Source organism: Pelodiscus sinensis, chromosome 7, assembly GCF_052426305.1.
Source record: "Pelodiscus sinensis isolate ZL-2025 chromosome 7, ASM5242630v1, whole genome shotgun sequence".
Taxonomy (NCBI): domain Eukaryota; kingdom Metazoa; phylum Chordata; order Testudines; family Trionychidae; genus Pelodiscus; species Pelodiscus sinensis.
In genome coordinates this window covers 55,877,175-55,903,363 of record NC_143058.1, presented here as the reverse complement: position 1 = coordinate 55,903,363, position 26,189 = coordinate 55,877,175, and the positions used below count along the sequence as shown (strand labels likewise).

Sequence of the window (26,189 nt, the reverse complement as noted above, 5' to 3'; positions counted from 1 at the left end):
ATCCACAGTAACCCGCTCAAGGTCATTCTTGGCCGTATCATTAGTTCCCACGTGGAGAAGCAGGAAGGGGTAGCGATCCGAAGGTTTGATCAGCTTGGTAAGCCTCTTAGGGTATGTCTACACTACCCTCCTAGTTCGAACTAGGAGGGTAATGTAGGCATACTGCACTTGCAAATGAAGCCCGGGATTTGAATTTCCCGGGCTTCATTTGCATAAGCGGGGAGCCGCCATTTTTAAAACCCCGCTGGTTCGAACCCCGTGCAGCGCGGCTACACGGGGCTCGAACTAGGTAGTTCGGACTAGGACTCCTATTCCGAACTACCGGTACACCACAAGGAATAGGAATCCTAGTCCGAACTACCTAGTTCGAGCCCCATGTAGCCGCGCTGCACGGGGTTCGAACCAGCGGGGTTTTAAAAATGGCGGCTCCCCGCTTATGCAAATGAAGCCCGGGAAATTCAAATCCCGGGCTTCATTTGCAAGTGTGGTATGCCTACATTACCCTCCTAGTTCGAACTAGGAGGGTAGTGTAGACATACCCTTAGTGACATCCTGAATGAGAGCTGCCGGTAAGCAGCACACCTCTCGAGATTCCAGGTCCGGATGGAAGAGGTATGGCTCATCAGTCCCTCTTAGGAGGGAGTCCCTGACCACTACCACCCGTCATTTTCTTTTGGGGGTGGTGGCCGTGGAACCCCCATCCCTAGGACTACACATCCCATGCCTTCCAGTAGATGGTGTTACCTTCTGGTTTCTTCCTCGTGAGGTCCCTTCCAAAGCTTTCAGCACTTCAGAGCCTGTGGAGAGAGCTTGAAAGCGATTACTTACCTCTATAGCACTGCGGGATTCCCATGTTGGCCTTTTTCCCCTTCTAGAAGTTACATGCTGCCAGTTCTTTTCTTGGTCCCGTACTGCCCTCTCTGGCTCCTCTGCCTGCCGTACTTGAAGGATTAAACACTGCCTTCTATCGAGGAAGTCTTCATCCTCTCTGATCGAGCATAGGGTCGACACTTGGGCCTCCAGTCCTCTAATTTTTTCTTCCAAAATGTCGACCAGCTTTCACTTCGTGCAGATGAAATCTTTTCTTTCTTCTGGGAGGAAGACAAACATGGCACACGCTGTGCAGGTAACAGCAGCAGACCCATCACCATCCATTGCTGCTGTCCTAGAGAAGGGATTTAAAAAGAAAGGCAAGAGAACCTCACGCCCTTCCCAACTCCCTTTCTAAACTCCTTGTTAGCACTCACCTGTTCGCAAGCTCCTTGGTCACTTGCCCACTGCCTTATAAAGCCCTGGAGTGCCTGAAAGTCCCTCCCCCTACCAAGGCTCAGCCAATCAGCAGAGGCTTCTAGAATTCAAACTTTAATTAGAAGCCAACAATTTCCACCTGCCAATCATAGCCAATCACAGCACACACTCCATCAAGGAGAGGGGGGAGGACAAAGGGGAAGCGAGAGGAAAAAAAATAAGCAAGCCTCACTCTCAAACACAGGGGAAAAAACAAACAAAAACAAAAGAACACACACCAACCCTCACTCACAAACACAAGCTCAGCACACAGCAAGAAAGCCCCAAAGACAACACACACTTCCCTCAAGAGTCCTGTATCTGCTTCTCCTTTACCTGGAGAACTCCCTCTCTAAACTCCCTGTTAGCACTCACCTGTTCACAAGCTCCTTGGTGGCTTGCCCACTGCCTTATAAAGCCCTGGAGTGCCTGAAAGTCCCTCCCCCTACCAAAGCTCAGCCAATCAGCAGAAGCTTCTAGAATTCAAAGTTTAATTAGAAGCCAACAGTTTCCATCTGCCAATCATAGCACCTACCAATCATAGCCAATCACAGCACACACTCCATCAAAGGGGGGGGGGGCAAAGGGGAAGTGAAAAAAAATAATACAGTAAACTTCCGATAATCCGGCACCTCTAGGACCCAGGGGGTGCCGGATTATCAGATATGCTGGACTATCAGAAGGGGGGGCTTTGAGGGGTCTGGGGTGGGTTGGGAGGGGATGCCACCCCAGACCCCTCATAGCCCCCCCTTACAATAGTCCGGCTCTGCCCCAGGCGACCGTGATTCAGCTGCTGCTGGTCAGTTTCAGCAGCAGCTGAATCGGGGATGCCTGCAATAGAGCAGCTGGGGTGCTGCTCGGGTTGGTCCCGCAGTGCCAAGGGGCGGCACTACGGCACCAACCCAGCAGCCCTCCAGCTGCTCTTGGGGACTCCTGGGACAGAGCAGCTGGGGTACTGCCCGGTTGGTCCTGTAGCACTGCCCCTCGGGGCTGCGGGACCAACCCGGCAGCACCCCAGCTGCTCTTGGGGACGCCTGGGGCAGAGCAGCTGGAGTGCTGCCAGGTTGGTCCCGCAGCACCAAAGGATGGCACATTATGGTGGCAGTGCAGATGGGATGGGCAGAGTATACAGGAGACAGAGTCACAATGGAGCTGTTGCATGAATCTTCCTTCTCACCCATGCTTTGGAAGAGTACTCAATAGGTTTTAGAGCCGCCTTAGATATTCAGGAAATGTGTTTTGTTTTGTTTTTATTAAGCAAATACTTGAAAATGTTAATGGGGAAGTGAACATTGTGATGTAGCCACTCAGATTTCTAAGAGCATTAGAGTGAAATGATGGTGAGATTAGAATAAACAGCTCGCCTCTTAAAATGCCCTTGATCCTTTACTCAATAGTGTATCTTAAGATGGGAATTCAGGATGCTCCTTTTTGTCTGGTTTAATTGATGTAGACAATTATTGCTGATTATACAAATATAGCAATAAGATTATATGGCATTATACTCACATGTATTAACTCCTAAACCCTGATACTACTTGTTCTGTGTTGAGTGGAGCTAGGGAGAAGACACAAACAAGCATGAAGGATGTTGATAAGAAATTAGAATCACATTTTGTATTTTGACAAAAGGTGAAAAAATTTAAAACAGCATGAGATGTCTGCACTACTTTAGAATATGCAGCCCAGTTGTGGTGGTGTAAAGGTTTGTCACTCCAGTGAAATAATGTAACTCAGACCATCCAGCATGTTGCGGGTGAGGCCAAGTTTGCAAATTACCGAATGGAAGAGCAAGCTGGCTGTTTGCAGATTACTGGAAGATTTAATACAGGCATCCAAATGGACTGTGAATGGAAACTATGTCTCACTGATACTGGCACAGGCATCCTTGTATAGAGAACTTTTTTTCACAGCCAGCATGTATCTTTTTTGCAGATACACAGCAATCTAAGATTGGTCTTTGGAGAAACCAAAATCAAATTTGTTAAGACTGGTATGCCAAAACAGACAGTAGAAGAGCATTACATATTTACTATATAAGGTTACTATTTTAAACTTTGCAGCTTTGAACATGTCAGGCAAGTTTCCTTAGGGACCTGGTAAGATTAATAAGACTTCTTAGCAGCAGTATGGACAGAATCCCCAATAACACTATGTTCTGGAGTTTTGGCTTTCAGAATGAAGCAGAACACAAGTTCCCTCAATCATTTCTCTATTGTTTAGTTGATGCAATAAACCAAATAATTTGGGAATCCATGTAACCCATCATCGGAAAGGACAGTCATGCTGAATGGACTTAGTTTTCCTTCTTATCAGAAAAATGGGATATTTTCCCATATTGTTCTGATTTCTCAGTAAGATAATTCTTTACTGTAGTGCACTGTTGACTTGTGGTGTCTGAAAGAATGATAGCTGTGCTCAGAAAATTGAAAAATGTCGTGGATCTCATAGAATGTTGAACTGCAAAGCAGACAGACGATTTTAAGCAGAAAAAGATGTGACACACAAAATATAAGGTAAGATTGCACTGTACAGAAAAGGTCCTAAGGAACACTTTATAGCACTTGAGACACACTTGCTTTCAGTATTTTTGTCATTTAACATTTTTCATTCCTTCCACTTCATATCCTGATTATTTTTATAAAATGAAATGATCTTTCAGTGAGGAAGATAATGTATTGATGCATAAAATGGATTGGAACTGGCTTGTAGTCAAACAAAACAGCCAAATGAAGACCAATGCACCCTATCTTCTGGTGTTTGACAGTCACTTACCCTCACTGTTGCCTTTAGACCTTTATATGTATGTTTAAAGAGTGAAAGAGAATATTACACTTTCGGTAGGCTATTTTTTTATGAATTTGACTTGCTAAAACTCCTTTCTGTTTACCCATCTAGTTTCAGTGGTAATTTTTTTAATAAATACAAATTAGAAGCAAGAATCTTAAGAACATTCTGCAGTTGTATTGTATCACATCAGTAGTGATTCTAAAACTAAATATAACTTGACATCTTAAAACTAGTTAATGTTTTTAGTCCTAATAAGAACCATTTTTCATTTGAAAGAATATATTACACTATATTACAATAGTTGCCCTATAAAAATTAAGGATGGGATTTTCAGGAGCACTGGGTATTGGCCTAATTTTGCTCTCAGTGGAAGCAGTTAGGCTAACACTAAACTCATCCTAATGTTTATTCCAGTCTCTCTATGTTCCCTGCTAAATTGCTGGTTCTATGAGTCTTGTATTTTCTCACACATTTCATTTAATTCCAGAGTTAACTAAATGATCAAACTCTTCTGAGAGGAAATTAAATGGTACAATATGCACTTCTCTGAACAGTAAACATCCCCTACCTGAAACATACTGTCACATATTCAAAAATAATTTTATCATACCATTTTCAATTTTGTAAATATGAGTCTTTGGTCCTGTTATCATCTGGAACTATTTACATAAGCAGTTGAACAAGCCTTAGTCTACATCATTCCTTGATTATTGAGTTGTGTCCTTATCATAGTATGGTGAGAAAAGGTGACAGGAATTGTTGTCACACTACACAGGCCCAAATATTATTAAAAGGATTGGACAAATTTTTCTGCTCTTTACAAGGCAGTCACCAAAGCCTTCCATCCCATGAGTGAGTGATGAAAAATTATAACATACCAGCTATTCTGGCAGATGAATCAGGAGATAATTAGTTACCACCTGAAACAAGGGAATGTTTAGGAATGTGGCTTTGGGTATCAAATGTCCAAAGTGTCAGGCTGATTGACTCTAATTTGGTTCTATCACAACTGTGCATCTAAGTCAATGAGGAACATCTTGGCTTTTGCAATAGAGAAAATGGAAAAAGCCATACCCTGTGATGGTAAATGGGTTTAGGAAAAAGGGGATGAGGGAAGAATAAAAATATCTCTGTATTTGTAACTGTTAATTTAAGAGGCTGCGCTCCCTATCTCTGACCAACCTTCTCTTCCTGCCAGTGACTGCACTGGTTCTCATAATGCCTAATATGTAACAAAATGATAAAGTGTGATGATAGCAGCTATAATGAAATTCTAGCCAGGTTGTTGGATTTCATCAGTATCCTTCTGTCATAAATATCAGGTCACAACATCTGAGATCAACCAAGACATCACTTGAACTGAACCCTAAACTAAACTGAAAATGGAAAAGTAAGGTGACAGTCAAGAGATTCCATGTAAAATGAATTCAGAATTGTAACAGGGTGGGACTCACCACAGTGGACACCTCCTGCTGGACACTCTGGGAATTAGCTTTTCAGCTCTGGATTGCCCCCTTTCGACTGGTGTCACACCTGCTATTACCTGTTTTCCTCCACCTCTGTGTATGGGGACCCACATCCCTCTCAAACCATGGCATCCTCTCCTTTAGGTACTGCCCTTAATGGTGTCCGTCTCCTCTGGGAGCCCCCAACCCTTTATGCCCATCTTGCCTCAGTGACCCACTGCCAGTCTTCATCTAGCCTCTGCCACGGGCAAACTGCAGTCTGAAATGGCCACTCTTCACTGGGAAGGGGATGTGGACCTGCTGCTTTTGCCTAACCTGGCTGCCTCTAGTAGTCTCAGGCCTTGCTTCAGGCACTGCAGCCTGGGAGTTTGCCTGGCCAGAGCTTCCCCAGTCCTGCCTGCCTTTCCCCAGCCTGTTCTAAGTTAGGCACCTCTAGCTTCCCTGGCAGCTAAGTCACTTTTGCTCTACAGCTGTCCATCCCTCCAGGTAACTTTATTTATACTGCCCTCAACTGGACCCTAATTGGCTAATTCTTGCCTCAGCTGATGGTCCTACAGCTCCAGCCCTCACCAAGGGCTTTAACCCTTAAAGGGCCAGGGTGGGGGAGACACCCCTGTCACAAGGATACTACTGAACTATCTGCTCCTTGATAACTACATAGCCATGCTTCAATATAACTCCTAAGTGAATGAGATGCTTTCCATTGAATTCAATGAGAACTGGAGCAGGCCTATTGTAGTAGACTGACAACAGTTATTATCAAGTGTGCACTAAGCTACTACTGTGTACCTGTTGCGTTTTAGTATATATGCGTAGATTGTACATCTGCACATCACTTTTCACTATGATTCATTTTTGCATCTCTGCTTTGTGAATCATAAGCATTAAGTCCCTGCATAACATAAAACTCAGGAAAATTTCAGTTTTGTTAAGGGAAAGATGGCAAATAGATAGAGAATGAATTAATGCAGTTGAAAAATACATTCTCTGCCCTCCAGGGAATGTGAATTTTGGTAGTTATGCCCATATGGTACTTAGTGATGTGCTGGGCATTTACCAGTTTCAGGAAATTCCCATTAAACTGGAATATTTTCCCCATCTGTAACCTCTTTGACTCTATTACATTCCCCTACCATATCAGCAATTTAGCACATTCATTTATTGTGATGTCAAGACTTTTGCAGTTTCCATATTTGTATTTTTAACAGATCTCGTGCTAATGTAATTGTGCATGGCCATTCTGTTCTTACCTTGGAAGCTTTTGTTGTTATAACTGCAATACAACAAATATGGTATTGAAGACAACCAAACTAACCATGTATATTGGTAGCCTTTATTATTGTAATGAGTCTACAGAGTATTTATTTTATCTGCTAGCTATGCTAAGATTGTGTCAGCCCTTTCATAAACTAGCCACAAGACACAAAAAGATAGGTGGAGGAGCAGCTTGCAGAGGCCGTAACTTCTAATTGCTGTAAATCCAATTCCAAGTAAATCACTTTCAAGCTGTCCTGCTAATCTGGCCTTTTTGTGCTATAAAAGGGGTTGGATTCTGGCTAAAGTTTGGCAGCAGGATATGTCTTTGCAACAAGAGAACACGCTGCTGTTGTAAAATTGGCACAGGTACTTCCTGTGCCCAGCTACCTCCTTTCCTGGCTCTGCTGTTCTCCATTGTAATAGGATCCCTTGGAAGGAGGAGCAGAGCATCCTCCAAATGTGGGTGAAGAGTGCAAATGGGCAGCTGAGTTTTTAGATGTTGCCTTCCAAAATGCAGGTAATTAGGTAGCTCTAGTCTAGTGTGAAGTGTTGTCACATTATCTCTTTTAAAACTTTTGTCCTGTTGCTGAGATGTGGAGGAGAAATGTGATCATAAAAAGCTTGACAGAAATCCATTTGGAGGAAACTCAAAACCCAAGTATAAAATGACTGACACTGGGCGCGGCCTGTGCTTGTTTGCTATGCACAGATCTTCATAATGACGATTACTGCCAGTAAGTGATGGGTTTTGGTTGCCGCCTAGTGGCTGAAGAATTATTTTTTGTTAACATCGGCATTAATCCTGAAGTTTCGCGACAAAAGTCCCACTGACTTCAGTAGAAGGGGAATTTAGCTAACAAAATGTTCAGGGCAGATATTAGACAAAGTCATTTAGAAATCTATTAAGCTATATCAGTGCATTTATTTAATGAGTTTGGTTATTGTTTTGAAACAGCAAGCAATATCTGAAAGTGGTATTTTAATATATAAACCATTGTAGGTTATTTAGCTTTTGTTTTGATAATGTTTTAAGACAAAAGGGGAACTCCCATAGGAGTTGATTACCAAAAAACACAACACACTGTGTCTGTGGTACATTTATCTGTTATGCCAACAAAATGCTTTGGACTGCATCCCCAGTATAAATGGTGTTACTATTGATTTACCCAGTGTACATGAGAAAAGAATCAGAGCCAGTATCAGATTTGGATCAGTTTGAGAGGATGCAATTAATCTGTTATTTCATCACTTTGTCATTTCTAGACTTTCCAAAGCTGTTTTTCAAGTATCAGCACACTTTGTTCTAGTCACTAAAGTAAAAAGGCCAAATCACCCAAACAATGCATGACTTATGCCGTATAAACAAACACCGTGGCTGTGTCTACACTGGCATGAATTTCCGGAACTGCTTAAAACGGAATACTATTCCGTTTTCAGTTTTTCCGGAAAAGGAGCGTCTACATTGGCAGGCTGCTTTCTGGAAAAGCCCTTTTTCCGGAAAAGCGTCTGTGGCCAATGTAGACGCGCTTTTCCGGAAAAGACTACTGGACTGTCTACACTGGCCCTTTTCCAGAACAGTGTTCCGGAATAAGGATTTATGCCCGAGCGGGAGCAGAAAAGTTTTTCCAGAATAGCGGCTGATTTTGTACAGTAGAGCGTCGTTGCTTTTCCGGAAATTCAAGGGCCAGTGTAGACAGCTCGCAGCTTATTCCGGAAAAGCGGCTGATTTTCCAGAATAAGTGGCCCAGTGTAGACACAGCCCCTGTGTTAATTTCCAAGCTAGGGAATAGACAAACAATAGCAATGCTCATTACCCCTCAGTTTGGAAATGAATGGATAAAGTGACTATAATTTAGGCCTGATAGTAAAATACTGCATAATGATGAATTATGGCAAAATGTATACGTGATGTTTAGAAGCAGAGATGAATGGCTACTTCTTTTAGGTTTCTCCTTTTCCCATCAGTCAGCCACTAAAGTTATATCAAATCTTATATGCTAGACTGGTGGTATTTGTATATAGTACCAATGTCACAAGATGAAGGCCAAATATGAGAAAAGAAAAGGGAGAACGGAAAACACAATGAAATGGTGCTAACTAATGGCTTGGACTTTTTCTTTCTAGCAAATCTGCAGAAGTATAGAGTAACAGACCTGGGGCTCGTCTACACTGGCCCCTTTTCCGGAAGGGGCATGTAAATTTCACCAGTCGTCGTAGGGAAATCCGCGGGGGATTTAAATATCCCCCGCGGCATTTAAATAAAAATGTCCGCCGCTTTTTTCCGGCTTTTAAAAAAGCCGGAAAAGAGCGTCTAGACTGGCCCCGGTCCTCCGGAAAAAGTGCCCTTTTCCGGAGGGTCTAATTCCTACTTTGAAGTAGGAATAAGAGCCTCCGGAAAAGGGCACTTTTTCCGGAGGATCGGGGCCAGTCTAGACGCTCTTTTCCGGCTTTTTTAAAAGCCGGAAAAAAGCGGCGGACATTTTTATTTAAATGCCGCGGGGGATATTTAAATCCCCCGCGGATTTCCCTACGACGACTGCTGAAATTTACATGCCCCTTCCAGAAGAGGGGCCAGTGTAGACGTAGCCCTGGTGTTTCACTTTATATTTTCCAGAACAATAGTTGTGTGTGTGAAAGAGACAGAGAGATTAGTATGAGTGAAAAAGAGAAACTCCTGCTTTTGCTGGTAACAGTCTGGCCCTACTCTGACATGCCAAAGCATTTGCTATGTGGTTTATTTGAAGCTGTGACAGTATGCTAACTTTGGGTTCAATGTCTTAGAAATGTCATTTATCCTAACTGCCTTACATTTGAACAAGACCACCAGTTCTGACTGTGACACATTAAGGAAGATATGGTTCATGTGCCAGACATCTGCGGAAAAAGGCTGAATATGTCAGTGCATTATGTCATGCTCACAAGGGAGAAGTGAAAAGAATGCTATCCAGAGTACACTCTATAGCTTGGAAAATGGTTTTCACAGTATCAGAAATGGACTGTACAGCACACATCAGTGATGTGTTTATTTCACAGTGACAACATTTCCTCCTTAGTATTTGCACTAACAGTTTGAGTCATTTTGTCAGCCAATGTGACGAACCAGTTCAAAATACTGTTTGATCTTTGCATAAATTAGTATTTCAGTTTCTGTTAGCAGGGTGCAAAAGTCAGTGCTGGTGGGTAGCAGTTAATAACACATCTGTTCCATGTTTCCTAGCTTTGACAATGATAAACTGACTTGAGTAAGGGCTCAAACTTTAAATCTCCAAGTCTCTCTCATGTATTATTTTGTGTTTCTCTCTTTACATCTGGCTTAAGTTAAGAAAGAAAAGCAGAGAACAGTTTGACTGAAATTTGTGCTGCTTATTTTTACATTCACGCAATAATAGTAATAATAATAATAATTTAAAAAATATCGGCACACAAGGTTGCATGTTAGTGTCTGAATTCAATTTTATTTTTATATTTTTCCTTCTCTCTTAGTTCAGTCTCTTTGTCTTCTTGACTATTTTAGATACGTAAAGTAGAAACCGGGCTCCATTGAAGATTGTGGCTAAACTCCTGTTGAAGTCAATAGGGTCAGAATTTTACCCATAGTTTAGTAAATATACTCATGGGCTGTGTTTAGACTGGCAAGTTTTTCCACAAAAGCATCTGCTTTTGTGGAAAAACTTGCCAGCTGTCTACACTGGCTGCTTGAATTTCTGCAAGAACACTGACTTCCTACTGTCTGAAATCAGTGCTTCTTGCAGAAATACTATGCTGCTCCCGTTCGGGCAAAAGTCCTTTTGCACAAAGCTTTTGCACAAAAGGGCCAGTGTAGGCAGCTCAGATTTGTTTTGCGCAAAAAAGCCCCAATTGGGGCTTTCTTGCACAAAACCGTGTCTAGATTGGCACGGATGCTTTTCCGCGAAAAGAGCTTTTGCGGAAAAGCGTCCATGCCAATCTAGACACTCTTTTCCGCAAATGCTTTTAACAGAAAATCATGCCAGTCTAGACGTAGAATGGAGAACACTGAATTAGTAGAGTGCTCATCTGGTGATGTCACTTAATGTTAATATAAAGTTGTAATATTTCCATGATGTATGAATAATCCCATGTTACATGATTGTTGCTGCCTGTTATCATCACAACAGAAGTGGGTCCAGGGAATATAAAATATCAAAGAAAGAATAATCAGGGATATCAAAAGTAACATCAAGGAGGGTTGGGATGGAGCAGAAGCCCTGATATTTTGCCAAGACAAGTTTTTAGACCTTAGTGAGAATAGTTTCAGTGGAGTGAATTTGGAAACCAGCCTGGATAGGATTCTGGATGGAGCTGAAAGGGTGCTCACTATAAATGGCACATTGGATGATTTTAAAAGTGAGAGAGAAAAAGGGAGGTAGGCCAGTAATTGACTTGGTGGATAAGATTAAAATCATGTCTAACATGAAAGAAATGTATGCATATGACTTAGAGACAGGGTAGGTGAGGTAGTATCTTTTGAAGTTATCCCAATAAAAGATATTGCCTCACCCACATTGTCTTTCTAATACTTTGTAATATCCAAGGACCAACATAGCCATAACAATACTGCACATACATGTTATGATTTTATATATATTTTTGCATGTTTTGCATTTCCCTCAAAATAATGTCATAACATGCATTTATGCATTATTCTATTCTATTCTATTCTATTCTATTCTATTCTATTCTATTATGAAAGTCTTACAATTTCCTGTATACTTGTCTGCTTTTAACATTTTTCCAAATATTTTGACCCTTTCATTTCTTATATCATATATATAGTAGCCCAGTGTCTGAGAGTCTGTAACACTGAAATGCTGGCTGTTCCCTCTGGGAGGTGCTGTTGCCTGAAATGCTGGCTGTTCCCTCTGGGTGGTCCATGCTGCATAGGAAGTGCAGGACCCAAACGGCTGCTTGTGCCGCTTGCTCCCCCGTGGTGGCCCGGCTGAGTGGCACAGAAGTCATGGTGGGAGGGGAAGAGGGTCGGGGCAGTGATGTGCGGTGTGACAACCGCTCCAGGCCCCGCCCCCTGGCCATGAATGTCATCACCCCGCCCCCCCTTTGCCTCCTGCCATGGTGCTCGGCTGACTTCTGCGCCACTCAGCCAGGCCGCCGCATGGGAGCAAGTGGCGCAAGTGACTGTTTGAACTCCACACTCCCCATGCAGCACTGGGAGTGTGGAGCCCAAACGGCTGTTTGGGCTCTGTGGTCCCCCTAGTGAGAGGCAGGAGGGGAAGGAGAGGAGAAAGAGAGGCAGGAGGCGGAGGAGATCTGAGAGAGCGAGAGAGAGGGGGAGGCAGTAGGAGGAGAAGAGAGAGAGATGAAGTAAGAGACCGGAGGCTCAGGAAAGAAGACCGATGTGGAGAAGAGACCTGAAAATCCTGTCTTATGATGGGCTAATTGGCTAGTTTGAAAGATAGTAGCCCAATGTCTGTGAGTCTGTAATGCTGAAATGCTGGCTGTTCGCTCTGGACGACCCGTGCTGCATGGGGAGTGCGGGGCCCAAACGGCTGCTTGTGCCACTTGCTACCACGCTGCAGCCTGGGAGCAGGGCGGTGACGTGCGGTGTGACAGCGGCTCCAGGCTCTGCCCCCTGGCCGTGAACGTCACTGCCCCACCCCCTTTCATCTCCTGCTGTGGTGCTCGGCTGACTTCTGCACCGCTAAGCCGGGCCGCCGCATGGGAGCAAGTGGTGCAAGCGACTGTTTGGGCTCCACACCCCTCATGCAGCAGGGGGAGTGCAGTGCCCAAACGGCCATTTGGGCTCCCCGGTTCCCCGAATGAGAGGCAGGAGGGGGAGGAGAAGAGAAAGAGAGAGACAGAGAGAGAGACAGGAGGCGGAGGAAAGCTGAGAGGGGGGGAGGCAATAGGAAGAGGGGAGAGAGAGAGAGCGAGAGAGACGGAGTGAGAGACCAGAGGCTCAGGAGAGAAGACTGACATGGAAGAGAGACCTGAAAATCCCGTCTTATGATGGGCTGATTGGCTAGTATTTTAAAGACTAGGCTTGATTCATCCTGACACTCAACTTGAGCTTGGTAGTAGATCTGATTGGAGAGACTAATGTAGATTCATAACACTTTCATAACATCCCATTCTGAGGTTTCACCCCCTCAGCAAAGTTACAGCAGTCTCTGTGGCAACCCTAACTTTAATCTAGTTGCCTGTGGTCCCAGAAGCAGGGAATAGCTGCAGCATATTGTTACACTGGCTTCTTTCCCTAGTAATAGTCCCAGAAATCCTCCAACTCTACTCAGTACAATTCCCCAGTGAGGGTTATAGCAGATTTACAGCCCTTTTATAGCAACAGCTTGAGAATGACAGGGTAAGGTAGATGTGAGTTAAGCCTATTAGCTAAAGTTGACTTGTGGCATCCACAATGACTATCACCCCTCTTTTCCTGATTAAGAAATAAAGTAGTAAAATAGCAACATGTCAACAATACAGGACACAGTAAAGAATTAAAGGACAATAATATAAATTGTGCCAATCAACATGTTTGTGGAAAATAGTGTGTGTCAAACTAACTTGATATCTTTTCTGATGAAGTTGCAATTTGGCTGATACTAGTAATAATGCTGATTTAACATACCTAGATTTCTTGAGATCATTTGAGTTGGTACTGCCTGATATTTGGATTAAAAAACTAGAAAGATATATGATTAACATGGCATTAAGTATATTAATCACTGGCTAGATGATAGATCTCAAAATATAATTGCCCATAGGGAATAATCGTCAAATGGCTGTGTTCTTAGTGGGTTCCCTTGGGTATCCGTTCTTGGTCCTACACTATTTAATATTTTATTAATGATCTGGAAGAAAACATAACATCATGACTGATAATATTTACAGAAGATACAAAATTGGGGAAGTGGAAAATAATGATGAAGCCATGTTAGCACTATGCAAGTGGTATGGGTTTCTTAGTAACTGGGTGCAAACAAGCAATATTTAACAATTTTCTTTTTGAGAGACAAGGTATGATGTGAACCAAGAGTGGCTGTTGAAGCTCATTTAAATTCAGGCTAGAAATAAGTTGTAAGTTTTTATCTGTGAGAGTTACTAATCATTGAGTCCATCAGTGATAATTTTTAAATCAAGATTTTCTAAAAGATACATTATAAGGATTAGTTAAGGGAAGTTTTGACTTCTCTGTTACACTAATTGTCCCTTCTGGCCTTGAAATTTATGAATCAAAGAGGTTAAAGAGCATTTTAAAGTCCCAGAGTGATTGGTTTCTATTCCATTGTTGGGCTGTTGTCTTCAGCTCTGATGTGTGTTTTGGACCCATAAAACACAGTTTTCAATTAACACTCATCTATGGTTTAACAGTTTCAAAGTTCCTAAGAAGTGTTTTCTGTTCTTTTGTAGAAGAGGATATTGAAGAAAAAGCCTGTACTCAGAATGGTCAGATGTATCTGAACAGGGATATTTGGAAGCCCTCACCATGCCAGATTTGCGTCTGTGACAACGGAGCCATTCTCTGTGATGAGATTCAGTGTCAGGATGTGCTAGAATGTGAAAGCCCTCAGGTTCCCCCAGGAGAATGCTGTCCTGTGTGCCCCAACAACCCACGTGTGGGTTTTGATAGCAATATTGGTAAGACTGCTTTGGATTCCATATTTTACTTAAAGCCTGATTACACTGATGTTTTGAATGATGTCACCTCTGATGTGGTAATTTGAAAGGAGCAAAGGAGATGGCATTCAGATCCTGATCTGTCCAGGATTTGACATTTGGGTGTGCTTCAAAACTAGGACTAAAGATAAGGTTTAGCAAACTCTTACAAGCTGTCCTCATAAAATTTCAGCTGAAAGAGGCAGAAAACTTGTGAGATCAGCTGTTTGCATGAGATTTCCACAGCCTGAGACTCAAATCTCAAGAGGATGGTTGTTCCAATGAGAGTTTTACTGCCTTGGGTTGTATCTGAACTGGATCTGAAAGATAATTCCTGTCTGCCTGCAATTCTTCTACACACTCAGTACCGCTACAATGACTTCATAGCCAGATATTTGATCACAACCACCCTTTTCTAATCTTGATGAGGTTTGGATTTCATGTTCTTGTTCAGGTCTATCTTTGGGAAAAAGTTATAAATGTGATCATTACATTCCATGTGCATCTCCTATTTCCCTTCTAATTTCTTAAATGCATATATATACAAATTGTTTAATGCAATTTAAAGAATTTTCCGAATGGGAAAACATGTGATGGAAAAAAGAGACCTTCTTGGCATCTTCAGTCAAAGCCAAACTAAACTTCATAAAAGATAGATAAAATGGTTTACTTAATATTTTATTTTATTTTATTTTATTTTATTTTATTTTATTTTATTTTATTTTATTTCCTGTCTGCATTTTCTGCTTGTTTCTAGTTGTAGAAACAGGAAATACTAGTAATTTAATATTAAAGACTGTTTTTGTGACATTTCAAGTCCAATTTTTTCAGACTCTTGAGACTGGGATAAAGTTTAGATAAATCATCCAAAATTGATTGGGTGACTTTCTGAATAAAAATCTCTTAACTTTTCATTCTGCAGTCCTTAATACCATGTATTATGTTTTGAAGCATATTCAATAAATAATCATCTAAAGGTATTTTGAAAGGGAAATAATTATCACTGATTATATTAGCGTAAATAATGTGGAACAATGATAAAGGACACATAGTGGGGAGTTGTATAATTAAGCAAAAAGACAAGAAATAACATGCATTTATAAGCAGATGGTGCATACTTGCTGTGCATTAAGAGGCATCAGGCTATAGATGAGTAACTTCAACCACCCAAGAGGCAGAAGAGTGTTATGGAGACATTCTGGAATGTGTTGATGCTATTAAATATATTAATAAATATCCCTCCTAAAAAATTTTGGTATGAGCTTGATATAAGAGCTGTGAATTCACTGCAAATGAGGACTATATATAAGTATTGCAAATGCATGATAAAAAATCTCAAGATCATTCAATCATCTGTAGCTTTTGAAAAAATTCAGTATCAGGTATGACAATAATATATGGTAGGATTTTCAAAAGTGCTAGTTTATTTATTCCCATTAAAATTGATGGGAATTTCACTGTAGACTTGATTCAGACCAGAGTTAAGTTGTGTTTAGTGCTGTTGAAAATCTTACCATACTATTAAATATTCTTAAAGATCTTGGAGCTAGATATACTTACATCCAGAAAAATGCCCAGAGAAGGGGAAATTGGTATGGATATACAGTGGGATGCAATTAAAATCTCACTTGCTAGTCTGAGGTTATCGTGTTAAACATGTTGTTGCCTCTTCTATCCAGCACTCACAGAGTGTCCACATTAACACGCCCATTATTTTGAAATAAAGGGATGGTTATTTCAAAATAATAACTCCTGCTTTCCATGAGGAATAATGCTATTTCAAAATAGTTATTTCAAAATAGCGGTAGTGTGGATGTTACACTGCTGCTATTTTGAAATAATTACTCCCCAGAATTATTCAAAGTAATTACTCCACAGTGCTTCCTGTGGCTCTAAGTCGAGGTAGTGTTTGTCCGCATTAAGGGAACTTGTCTCGGACTAATTTTGAGGCTTCCCTGTAGTGTGGACACACTATTTCAAAATAATTATTTTAGGAATTATTATTTTGAAATAAGTTATTTTGAAATAAGTTCCTCATGTAGACATGCCCTCAAAGAGCCTGGACATATAGGGAACTCTTCCAAACCTTACCATACCCATTCAGGAAGGTAGGGCATGTGTAGCTGGTCCGCACTAGAAATCTGACCTTTTCCTGTGCCTCCACGTTGCACTATATTGGCTGTACAGATATCCATTCACTTCTTAGAATGTTTTGCCTCTCTCAGTAAGCTAATTCATTTTCTTTTTTGCTCCCTTTATAGGTAGAGGAAGGAAGGTAAGTTCTATTTTATCTTTTTAAGTGTATCAAAGCCCTTATTTCCAGCACCTACAATTTTAATTTTACAATAAAATATCACATCCACTGCTCATCTCACTCTGGTTAGTTGATAAATCAACATGTCTCAGCAGACATCATAAAATAATTAACCCTCTTTAGTAGGCATCTTAATAATGAAACCTCTGTTCTCACTGAATCTTCCTGCTGTCTCGGGATGTTGTAGCATGTCTGAAAGGGTACACATCTTGGAGTCTGGGAGCCAACAACCTAGATTTTATGGAGAACACTCTCCAAGAAACCGTCACCCTTTTGTGAAGGAAGTTCTAGCTGTATCTCCTCAGCTGGTTTCAATTCTAGCAGCATTGCACACGGCTGAAAGAGGTCCAGAGCCATTTAAGACTTATGCTGGGATTTTGTAAATAAGTTAAGTGCCCTATGATTCCTGATTTCCTTATGTCCCTAAAAATCCCACCCGTAAACCAGCACCTTGTATTCCACCCACAAATTAATTCATGGTGTTGATCATGGATGAATTTAGAACTTTCCATTAACCACTAGAGATTGCATACAATAGCCAATATGCAAGTATTCTTTTGCATTATTTCAGTTATGTACTTACTAGAAAACTTACCCGGCATTTCCTGGGTCCATCTCAGGAATAGGGAGATCACGCAGGCCACACGCCATCTTCTCCCCAGGGTGATCCACTGATCACAGGGGCCAAGCAGGCCACCCACCGGCACTGTCCCCTGGTGCAGGCCAGGATGGCAGGGGCTGTTCTGCAGGCCAGCAACTCCTCACTGGGGTGCTTGCTTTACCCCCCCCCCCAGTTATTCATGAGAATAATATCCCCCATACTTGCTGCCTTCTTATATATGTGAGTATAACTGTCTCTGCTGTCACACCCCTTCCTTTCTGTTCCATACGGGACAATCATGCTCCACACATATCCCATTATTGTGGCACAAACAAACTCTGACCTTGCTTCAAGTTATGATAAGAGAAAGCTGCATTCCAAATTTGGTGGTCCTCGCTCTTACTGTTTAGGAGGGGTTCATGGACAAACAGATTCACAGACAGACACACAGACAGATGCATATTTCTAAAATAGATAGGAAGATCTGGTCACTGGATGCCATGAATACATATTTTAAAAATATAAGCCTCTTTTCAGCATTCCTTCTACCTTCACTTGTTGTAATAGTTCAGCTGACACAAGAGAGCTCAGGTAACAGCACTAATTTATTCAACACTAAATCTCAGAGAAATACTGCAACTTGAAATTTCTCCCCTGGGATTAGCAACCCTTATCCAAGTACACATGAATGTACATTGCAATAGCATGCTAGTTCTAAGGGAAGAAAGGCCTGAACAAGAAAAAAAATCATTTGAGCCTTCCAGAGATCAAGAGTGTTTGGCTCTGGAGGTTCATTTTGACCCATTCTTGAACTGTCTGAATGATCAGTTATTATAGATGGAAGATCCTCTTTCGTGGTAAAATACCTTTATCCTCTGTCAGTGTAACATACCACATTGTGTGAGGATAAGCATAGAGAAAATTAAAATACCCACCTCAAATAAATAACCTATTAAGAGGGTAACTAGCTATAAAAAACATCCTACAGTAGAGAGCTACATTATGGTTTGAGAAAGATCAGACAGTAAAAACTCTGCAAGTGGTTGGTACTGTACATAGGAAAGTAGGCAAGCTAGCCTTTTCACTTTTCAGCATTAGTGCAGCTTGAGCCAATAAAATATATAATAGTAGAAAAACCGTTTCTCATAAAAACCACGATGTCCATAATCATTAAAAATTTTATGAGTTAGCTGTTACAGCCATATAAGTTTCCCGTGTCTCCTGTGATAATGAAAATATTACAGTGCACATCGTATATCGGTAATAATGTCAAAAAATGTTGTTAAAATACATACTGTTATTCATTAATGTTCTGCTATCTGAGCTGTTTTTGTCATTTCATCATGCAGGGTCAAAAAGGAGAGCCTGGATTGGTGCCAGTTGTAAGTTAATTTCTTCTTCATTTATCAGTGCTTTATGTAATTATACTTGTCTGTGCTGTGATTTAAGAGATTTAAGAAAATTAATCACCCATATAACTGAATTGCTGCATTTCTCCAGTGAAAATATATATATTATTTAACAACAGCAAATATCCCAACAAGATTTTTAATAACTACATTTATTCGGGAGGAATAGACCTCAGTGTAAGGAGAATTTCTTCCTAAAATATACCCAATGGTAGTTTTTGATAGCTAATATTTCACATATGTACCATTGAAAACTATTGTCAATTGCATTTTTGGAAAAAAAATCTGCAGAATTAAACCTGTACATAGTAAGCTTCTTCATCATAGTTAGAAACTTGTGGATAGTGTAATGGGTAACAGGTTAATATTAGCAGGGATTAGAACCCGCAAGTAGAGCTGGTAAAAAATCAGCAATTTTTTTAAATTGAAAAGCATTTGTTTTTTGACATTTAATTTTAAAAGTTGTATGACAGTTGCAACTTTGTCTCGATTATTTATTTTCCCCCTCTCCCCTCTACACAAAAAAATATGGGGAAAGGTAAAAACATTGGAGAAAATGAGAATAAGTCAATTTCTCTTTCATCCCCTGAAAAAGCTGACAATAAAATTTCTGGTAAAAAGAGAAAAGTGGTAAAAAAAACCACTTTCTTCCACATTTACATTTTTTCTAGTGGAAAAGTAGGGAAAGGCTAAAAAGTGACAAAATATTACCCTAATTTTTAAAATTTTTACTCACACTTTTTAGTAGAAAAAAGTTCACATAAAATTATCATCATATTTCCAGATTCTTCTGATGTTATCAAGACAAAGGTACTAAAATTTAAAAGGGATTATAAAGTCCTAAAAGGTGTCAGACCGCTAAATTCACTATACACATCTTCATCGGTCATTGAGCAGTGTAGAGGCCACAGCAGTTCTCCTTAGAGTAGCCGTGACAAATGCATTTCTATTGTGTTGTGAAAGCTTTAGCACATGTCTTCTCTTTGCTTAGGTTACAGGAATACGAGGCCGCTCTGGACCAGCAGTAAGTAGCATCTGAGTTTCTCTATCTCTGACTGTGTTATTTCTAGTCTCTCCAGTTTTTACTGCTAAAATGACTGTAATGCCCAGTGGCTGAATTGAACTGGGGGGAGTCCAGAGCAGTAGTCAAGTGTGTGCAGGTGGTCGGGCAGCCAGGAGGTTCACTGGTATCAGGGGCAGTCCAGGAAAATGGTCTGAGTTCTGGCAGAGGTTGGTAGCTGGGAGAGGGGGACTGGGACAGTAGGCTGAAGAGGCAAGGTCAAATGGGTGGCAAGGCAACAAAGTATAGTCATGTGAAACAGCAAGGCAAGGCATTTTAGGCAGCAAACAGCAGGCAATGGCCAGTAGCTCAGAGAGTTTCCCTTTCCTATTGGGACTGTTATATAGTTCAAGTGCCCAGTGAGAGCGCTGCTCAAGGATCTGGGTTCAGTATCAGCATTCGGACAGTGGTTAGTAACTGACCTTAAGCTTTTGGGGCAAGGGTTGTTGTTCTGATTGGAGTTGGTACAGCATCTATCAAAATGGGGTCCTGGTGTGTGACTGGGACTTTTAGGCACTACAATAATACAAGCTGGACTTCTTAAATCCAGATTTCCCTAGTCTGGCAATGCTCCAGTCCAGCATCATCAGTGATCCTATGGGTGCCCTGGGGCTGGAGCGCTCATGGGCTGGGGCCAGAAGTGTTGCTGGACTAGGGAAGAGCGGAGCCTGAAAGCCGGCCGCTGGGAGTAGAGCCATGGCTCCCCATTGTCTGGCACCCCAGAGCACCAGTGGCTGGCTCCCTCAGGATGGCAGAGCCCCAGCACCCAGGAGTCTGGTGGCCAGGATTGGAGCCCCAGACCCCCGGTGCTTTCAGTCCAGAGCCCCAGCGGCCAGCTCCCCAGAGTAGCAGAGCCCCGATGTGCTGGGGCTGCTGGCTGTGAACGGAGTCCTAGAATCCTGGGGACCAATGGCTGGGAGTGGAGTGTAGAGCCCTGGCAGCCAGGAGTAGAGCTCTGGCAGCTAGGAACAGAGGGACCGGCAATGACCTCCTCTAGTCTGGAAAATTCACTGGCTCAGGACCAGTCAGGTCTCGAAGACGGCAGACCAGGGAGGTTCAACCTGTACAAATAATACATATTAATGAATGGATAATAATAATTAATAAAGGGGCAAATCTCTGAACTTCCGTGACAGTGAACTTCCTTCCACTTGCATGAAGTGGATATAAAAATGCAACCATCAATATGACAGAATGGAGAATTCTCTTTTGATGGAGGAACCACTCTGGGGTCACTGATTCCTGCCTCATGGCCAAAGTGGCCTCCAGCGTTCCTACTGCCATGTCTTCAGAGGGTGGAAGGGTTGGAGGGCAACACGTAGTGATGGATCCTCCAGTCTCATCAGTAGCTCAGATCTGCAGATTTTTTGGGTTCTGGGAGTCTGAATTGCAGAGCACCACTTTTGTAGACTGCCCAAATCCTGTAACCTGTCTGCAGTGGTTATCACTAGTTCTCGTCTCTCTGGGGACCCGTAAGTTTGGTGAAAAATGGGGATCATTTAAAGCTTTTAGAGATATTTATGATATTGCTGACTATTATTGCTCTCCTGAATCTGTAAGAATTGCTGTTTTGAAGTGATTCCACCTTTTTAAAAGGCAAACAAGTAATGATGCCACATTGACCTTTCCTGAAAAGGGCTGTTTTTATAAAATACATTTTCTAATAACGATCTCTTTTTATATTTTCAAAATTATGCAAATCATTAGCTTAATGTACTTAATGGATTTCATCATTCCTTTAGGGGCCTCCAGGCTCACAAGGACCAAGAGGTGAACGAGGACCCAAGGGGAGACCTGTAAGTTCCTAAATGTTGTTCCTAGAAGTTCACTTATTCAGAGTTCATATGAAGGGCTGACCTCAAAGTGAGCATTATATCTGCTCTAAAGTCTAGTGCCTTATAAACATTCCTGCTCCTTTCTACCCACCTCCCAAAACAGAGATATCAAAGCCAGAAGGTTTTATATCCATGGTTCTCTGAATAGTTTGCAGCACAAATTTTAGCTTTGAAACCAACCAGCCAATGTCTATAGGAATTGCCACTGACACATCATCATTAGCCAACACTTACCCAAAATGATATCCAAAATCAGACCTGAAGTATCTTCTACATATGGGAACTAAAGGGAAATGTTGACTTTTTAATGAAGACAACTTTGTGTCAAAGGTGGTATTAACGGCTCAGAGTATTTCAAAATGGAAGGGAGCCCTCGAGAAATAAATAGGAATCAAGGTGTGGGTGGAATATGGCAGTATGCTAGTGATTAATATTTTTAAGACTACAGTGCAGAAATAAATGCTTAATAGAGGAACTTCAGCATCTGCATGATTGATGATTGTATGAATCACAGAAAGGTGAAAAGAGAATGGTGATGGTATCAAAGGAGTTGAGGTTCTTTCAAGCAGGTGTAAAAAGGATCTTTTCTATCTCAAAATTTGTTTCTCTGCTCCATAATTTTCCAACATGGAAGCTTTGAAATAGATTGTTTCTGCAACATGTACCTTATTGGAACAAAACCACAGCAAAGTACAGAAGATGATATACATGGATTTTCGGATGTTAAACTGACATTATTTCAACTTATATCAGATACTCCCTCATTACTTAATACAGAGGAAGTTCTCATTGACTGCCTTTGGCCCTGACAAAAGGCCAGACTTCTTAGGCCCAAAAAAGTAATTTATTGTCCCCCCCCCCCCCCCATTTCTCTCATCCACAAATTTGAGGCTACTTTTGGAAAGGGGGCCTATATGCTGAAATTGATTTTCTAGTTCCTTATGGACCTTCACTTAAGAAAAACAAAACAGTAAGTTGCCAATGAGGTAGTGTCACATTTTTTACTTCTATTTAGATTATTTGTTAATCATAATGTGATGAAGAGCCACTTGGGGTTGGGTTTAGCAACTGTACGTTTATAAAATACATTGAAGTCTGGGAGGAGGAATTTTGAAATAAGACACAGTATGTCTGTTTAGCAGCAGCAGCCTTAGTTTCTAGGGACTGAACCGGTTACTTTGTTGAATTCAAACATTATTCTTCTTACCTTTACATGTCATTTTTACATGATTGAACTAAATCTTGTTCAGAAGCTCTAGTTTCTCTTAGTGTACTGGTAAAGTAGGTATTAAGCCAATAATTGTATGGCAAACAGTAGTTTGAAACTATTTTAGCCTGGACTATTTTCTTTCACTGTAATATCAAAGACAAAACTTTAGTCTTTTGTTTTTCAAATGTCAGAGACAAATAACCAGTGTTAGAGTATTTGCAGTAAACTGCGTGCATGTTCAAAGGGTGCCACCTTGTGGTCTATATGGAATATCTCTTACTTAAAACCTCCCCATTTTCGATGAATTACTGAAAGATGAACAGGGAGGAACAAAATGGCTTTACGAAACTAAATTGAATCTGAGCTAACTCCAGCTGTTGTGTTATTCTCTCCAAATAAATATAAACACACAATCTGCTAGTTTTCATTCCACAGTGTTGATGTTGCAGCTGATGAAGATCTGGAGGTTAAAAAAATGCTTCATGTTACATTTTTTCCCTACCACAAAGTATGTGTCTAGTGCATTGTTGTCCTCAAACTCCATTTAGCATGGAGGGTAGTTCAGGGCTTATGAGCCAGCTAAAATAAGTTAAAACATCTGGAGACATCGGACAAATATAATTGGCCATGATTTTCAAAAGTGATGAGTAATTTTGGGTGCCTTCATTCTTGTGGGTGCTCAATCTGAGGCATTTTAAAGAGGTTTGATTCTCAGGTGGCCGGCATTCCTCACTTTCTCTTAAACCTTTAAAGTGTCTCAAGTTGGACATCCCAAATCTATTGTCACTTTAGAAAATCTTGCTTCACTGTTTGTCACATGTTTTCCTTTCTATGAGTCAATTCTGTTTGTTTCATTTCAGAAGAAAGAAAAGCCAATAGTAAAACATACTGTTCCTGTTTTTAGAGTGTAAGATTTTTGAGGTTGGCATTCTGTCTACCACTGTTTGTATAAGACCTAATATGTAATTGATATCAATATTGACTGGGGCCTGTGGATGTTTCTGTAATTTACATATTAAATAATGAAGAATTTGCTGCAATTTTTGGGTACTTGAGGAGACTCTAATAGACTTACTGTCCGTGCTCATCCATCCTGCAGGAATGGGCTCATTCTGGTTCATATCTCCTGCCCGGTCAACTCTGGAACTGAAGTTCAGTCAGTGTATATGTCCATGTTAAGTGAAAAGGTTGCTTTTCTCACATGTTGCTGGGGTCACATGACTTCTGACCATAGAATTATGAAAGAAAGCATTAACTCATCCACTGGGAATTTTCAGGAGTCCTTTAGTAGCTGATATGCTCCTACAATCACTAATATCCTCATGGATTTGCACTCCCTTCCCCCACACCTCAACCCCCCTCCCCACACACAATGGGAACTTTCTTACTAATGAAATGGTATTACCTACAAAAAGAAACTGTAGACATGGACTATCCTAATGAAGTCCTAAGATTCTAGGGGGCTCATTCCAGTGCATAGAAAACCTTGGATAATTACAGTCCTTATCAAACAGAAATACATGCAAGCCAGATGGTTATAGTAATGCAGCATGTGTGTCTCTAATGATGGCTCATTAAGGAAGTCTTTATAAGATTTATGTTTGCAGGATCTCTACAGAGATTTATTAAGGTACAAAGGCTATAAAATGTCTACTTCACTATAATTAGACATTTCTCTGTGTGTGTGTGCGTGTGTGTGCGCGCACACGCGCAGACGTGAAAGTGGTGATGGGAGCAGACAGTTTAAAATATTTACTTGTTTAAAAATGGATGTTAATGTGTCCATGAAATATTTCTATTGATTTTGGTGATTTAACTCCATTGATGCTTCTTTACCATCTGCTTCTTTATCTTCATAGAATCATAGAACACTAAAACTGGAAGGGACCTCAAGAGGTCATCAAGTCCAGTCCCCTACACTCATGGCAGGACCAATCACCATCTAGATCCTCCTTGATAGGTGTCTATCTAATCTGCTCTTAAATATCTCTAATGATGGTTTAACCACCCTGACAGCTAGGAAGTTTCTCCTAATGTCCAACCTAAACCTCCCTTCCTGCAATTTAAGCCCATTGCTTCTTGTCCTATTATCAGAGATCAGTGAGAACAATTTTTCTCCCTCCTCCTTGTAACACCTTTTAGGAACTTGAAAACTGCTGTCCCCTCTGTCTTCTCTTTTCCAAATTAAACAAACCCAGTTCTTTCAGTCCTCCCTCACAGATCTTTAATCATTCTTTCAGTCTTTTCTATATCTTTAATCATTTTTGTTGCTCTTCTCTGGACCCTCTCTAATTTCTCCAGATCTTTCTTGAAATGTGGTGCCCAGAACTGGACACAATACAGGTTGGATCTCCTTGATCTGACACCCTCCAGACCTGACCAGTCCCGGATAAGGGATTTTGCTGGACCAGGGGAGGTGATTTCTGGACCCCCTGCTGCTGCCCCCCCCACTCCGCTGGCCTCCTGGATGGTGCCTCACATCCTGCTGGCCCTACTGCCCTGACGACCCCGCTGGGTAGCCATTGCTGCCATGGCCCCAGGATCTACCAGGCAGCCACATGTGCTACGCTGGGGCTCCAGGTCCCGCAGGCAGCTGTGCGCACCATGCTTGGATCTCTTGGGCAGCCGCATGCCATGGATCCTTCTCCTGCTGAGCTACTGCAGCTCCTAGCCCTTCTGGGCAGACACATGCATGTCTCCCAACCCAGCTGGGCAGACTTGCTACCATGCACTGGATGGCCCTGCCATCAGCTCACTATGGGCAGCCAACTGCCCTGCTGGCCCCACAGGGAACCTTGTCACTGGCCCTCCACCAAGACTTTCTGGTCCTGCAGCATCCGTGCCAGACCATGGATGTTGCTGGACCAGAGAATCCTGATTAAGAGTTTCAGCCTGTACTCCAACTGAGGCCTAATCAGCTCAGAGTTGAGCGGAAGAATTACTTCTCGTGTCTTGCTCATTTTGTTCTTTTCTCATACAAGCTGGATGCAGGGAAATGGGGACAATAAGATATTCACTAGGCTAGAATACCATGTGGCAGTAGTTACTCAGAGAAGTTGTGGGATGGATTTTGATCTAATTTATGTCACTACTAGTCTGAGCTAACGATTTGGCATTAGTGCAGTGGTCCCCAACCTTTAGAGGCTCCCGGGTGCCCAGGAGGTGGGGCCACTCACACGCCGGGCACCCGGGGGCGGGGTTGTGCTTCCGGGGGCACGCCAGGGGACTGGGATGCCCTTGCACCCGGTGCCGGCGCCGGCATGTGCTCTAGGGCCGGGGCTGGGGCCGCCCGAGTGCCTTGTGCCGTGGGCCCGGGGCCGGCGCTGCCGCC

The 26,189-nt window shown here is 41.9% G+C and overlaps 1 protein-coding gene across 1 annotated transcript in view; it reads left to right on the top strand.

Annotated features, from left to right (window-relative positions):
- The window catches only part of COL5A2 (collagen type V alpha 2 chain), a 202,959-nt gene that overhangs the window by 93,472 nt on the left and 83,298 nt on the right, over positions 1 to 26,189 (top strand). The window contains exons 2-6 of the mRNA XM_006115382.5: positions 14,184 to 14,411; positions 16,691 to 16,704; positions 18,694 to 18,726; positions 19,745 to 19,777; positions 21,556 to 21,609. Coding sequence (XP_006115444.2) covers positions 14,184 to 14,411; positions 16,691 to 16,704; positions 18,694 to 18,726; positions 19,745 to 19,777; positions 21,556 to 21,609 — 362 coding nt within the window. The remainder of the gene's footprint in view (positions 1 to 14,183; positions 14,412 to 16,690; positions 16,705 to 18,693; positions 18,727 to 19,744; positions 19,778 to 21,555; positions 21,610 to 26,189) is intronic.